Below are 3431 nucleotides of genomic sequence, written 5' to 3'. Positions count from 1 at the left end.
CAAAAGTCTGATGAACACAGTTTCCAGATTGAGTCAGACAGTGAGTGTTCTGCAACAATTCCACAATGTCAAAAGATATTGCCGTTCATTTGATGGATTTGTTGGATTTCTTTCCAACAAATCCATCAAAATTCAAAACTATTGCCGTTCATTTTAATTATTTTAAAAAACATTCATTAAAATGAGAAAAATTACATAGAATAGTGATGCAAATACAACACATATCACTAATTAATTAATTAGCATAATAACTAACATCATATAGGTTACAACAATGCGCCACATGTCGCATATTACATTTGATAATGATTTATGTTATTCCAACCTTGAATCCCATTCCAGTTGTTAACGCTAATGTCGCCATTTTGCTCGTTGTTTCCACTGGAGGCTGGATTCATATTCACGGGCGCATAATTATGGTTGTCGAAGAACCACTCGGTCTCCAACCCGCCACTGTCTCCGGTGCTAACTTCTTTCTTTGAAGTGTCTAGATTCTGAAACAAAATGGGTTGCAAGCCCGATTCTTTCTGGTGCTGTCTGTGATGATTATCTTCACCCACACCACTGCTACCACCACCGAAGAGCATCGCTAGCCGCTGCTGCTGCAGCTTCCAATGCAAATCTTGGTTCAGAGAACTCAATGCTTCAATGGAAGTCACATTAGTGCTGTGATGAAGATTGGTGTATGTAAAATTATTTTCTTGAAGACTTGGTACCAACACATGATCTCCAGTTTGGTGGTGGTGACTAAACCCTAAACCTAAAGGATCAAGATTCATAAAAGTAAGATGATTTTGGGTATTCTGTTCATAACAAGAAGATGAAGATGATAATTGGTTAACCCTATGTGGGTAGTTTACTCCACCAAGCTGAAACTCCATCACCGGCGGTGGAAGAACCTCCGATGTCGAATCTCCCATGACAAACTTTGCGGAGGGTTTTGATGTTTTCTTGTTCTTCCGGCAGCCACCTCCAATAGGAATGTTTCTCAAGGCTCCACCTTTGGTCCAATACCTTCTACAAGTCTTGCAAAAGTATCTAGGTTGGGTGAGGTTGTAGTTATTGTAGTAGCAAAACTTTGTGTTGGAGGAATCACATCTTGGGCACCGTAGGGTTTGCTCCGGGGGCCTCTGAGAAGATGTTTTCCGGCCACCAGGAGTTTGGTTGTCATCTTTTCTTGCTTGTTTTAATGGTATGTGGATAGACATCACAAACTGATAACACAGAGAGATAATAGGACAGGAAACCCTAAAGAAACTTTTTTGTAGGAGAGAGAGAGAGAGAGAGAGAGAGAGAGAGAGAGTATTAGGATGTGGGTGATTGGAGTTGCCTTTGGCAGAGGCAATGATACACCAAATTCACGGTTTCATGCATGATGTTGGTAGATTTGAGGGGGGTGTTGAAGGATTCTTGTGAACCTCATCAAAGAGAATAAGAGGGTTCTTGTTTATTTATCTTTCTAGAATTATAAGCATATATAAATCTTTAAGATAAGATGACATTATAAACTATATAGCTATCCAACCAATGGGTTTTTTTTTTAGCCATACTCGCAACCAGAATTAATTAGAGAATGCCTAAAAAAACCAGAACGCGAATAACCCAAACCCAGCTAAGCTGGCCGAACCTTAAATTGGTCAGTTGTTGAGTCATTTTTTCTCCACGAAAACCCTGAATGACCCGAACCGAACATTTATTTTCTTTTCTTTATTGATGTCTTTTAATTAGTTTGAAGTATTTGATATTTGAAATGTTAAGTTTTATAGTTTGTTTTGAACTTTTGAACATTATCACATCATATTATCGATCATTTGATGTTTGAATTTTTTTGATATTTATTAATTAGTAGCGTGATGATATCGTGTGAATAAAAATATTTTTTTTTATTATATATTTAAACCCTAAATCCGAAAAACCCGCCAAACAAAGCAGAACCCGAATAACCTGAACAACCCGACCCGAAGAAGTCGAAAAATTATCGGGTCACTCTTTCCTGAAATCCAACCCACTTGAGAGAAAGTAAAAGTAAGAACAAAGAGACTCAAGTAGACATATCAACTGTAAGAAAGAGCTTCTGTTGTGGGGTGGGGTACTGGGATGGGTGGTTGGGTATGGGATAGTAGACAAAAATTTGGACGATATGAAAGTGACATAACATATGCAAATCGAGTTTTCCACATGTAAGTCCCCACCCTACCAAACAACATCACAAAATAGAAGGCGACTAATTAAAAGAAAAGGAGAATTAAGGGTGGAGAGTGGAAAACAAGTGTAACAACAACAGAAAGGCAGTGGACAACTAAAGGAGAAATGTTTAGAAAGTGGTCAGAATATCGTGATTGAAATTGTTAAATGCAATGGATGCATAGAAATGGAGAAAGAGTATGTCACAGGACACTTTATTTTATTTTATTTAGCTAATATAGTTTTTTTTAAGTCCAAGAAAATGAAGTATTGCCAAGAGTAAACAAGAAACTCGTGAAGATCTTCCAATCATAACATCTTCTTGTTAATGACTATTGTTGTACCTAAATGTTGGATATTGTGGACAGATTTGGTTAAATCAACGCGACCGATCGAGTTATGACCTGAGAGAGTAACACATCAGGTAACGAGCATAAAATCCGTTTAAATTAGTTAATCGGTATTGACTAATAATCATAACAAAATGGTGTTATTTATGACTTAGAGATTGGCGCCAGTTTATTATAACAGTTAACCTAAGGAGATTTTGAAGCATAAGAGTTTTAACAAAACCCTAGCCGCCAAGTTCTCTCTCAAGTCACCCACTCCACCACCACCGCCCACTGCCCGCCGGTGAACAGCAGTTGCCACTACCTTCTGCCATTAACGTGAGCGTTGCTGCTGTTCAACCACCGCAACTCACCACCGCCGCTGCCGTTGCCTCCGCGCACCGCCACCGTCGGGTTTCATTTTGTTTGGTCACCTAGCGTAGCTTGTTAACCATTGGTGTCTCGATTGGTTATTCATTAACCGAGGTAAAATTAAATATTGTCGCTTTATGATTCATATTTAATTTGGTTGCTTTGATATGTACTCGTATTGTTTATAACCGGATCTTGTGAAGTTACACTACGGTGATGATTACTCGTTTTATTTATTCCGCTGCATGGATAATAATTATGTGATTAATAATTATGAAACTTTTATTAAAAACGGGTTTAATTGTTAAACCGTTGACTGATTACCACTGGAACCCAACATTGGTATCAGAGCCTTGCTTACAGCGTAACAGACAAATCCGGTTCTTTGACCAGTTCTACATCTTTCAGGTTGTTGAAGTTTTTGATTTAGGTAAAAATTTATGGTAACATTAGTTTGGTCAAACTTTTGTTTATTTTATTTGACCAAAAGGATTGCCCGATATTTTTATTTTGTTGAATATTTAAATCTGTCCCGACCTTGTGTGT

The 3431-nt window shown here is 37.9% G+C and overlaps 1 protein-coding gene across 1 annotated transcript; it reads right to left on the bottom strand.

The window, feature by feature from the left end:
• Positions 1-293: 293 nt before the first annotated feature.
• Positions 294-1398, bottom strand: LOC143570649 (dof zinc finger protein DOF5.7-like). Its single transcript, XM_077056253.1, has one exon. The coding sequence runs from the start codon at positions 1206-1208 to the stop codon at positions 294-296; it is 915 nt and encodes a 304-aa protein (XP_076912368.1). The 5' UTR covers positions 1209-1398.
• Between the last annotated feature and the right edge of the window lie 2033 nt (positions 1399-3431).

This window comes from Bidens hawaiensis, unplaced genomic scaffold (genome assembly GCF_021521415.1).
Source record: "Bidens hawaiensis isolate Kalapana, Puna unplaced genomic scaffold, B.hawaiensis_p1.1 tig00001269_1, whole genome shotgun sequence".
Taxonomy (NCBI): Eukaryota; Viridiplantae; Streptophyta; class Magnoliopsida; order Asterales; family Asteraceae; genus Bidens; species Bidens hawaiensis.
The sequence above is the reverse complement of the archived record's forward strand: the minus strand, read 5'-3'. Positions and strand labels throughout refer to the sequence as shown.

Excerpts from the sequence above, each read along its gene's own strand:
- LOC143570649 (XM_077056253.1), bottom strand. The coding sequence starts at position 1,208 with ATGTCTATCCACATACCATTAAAACAAGCAAGAAAAGATGACAACCAA.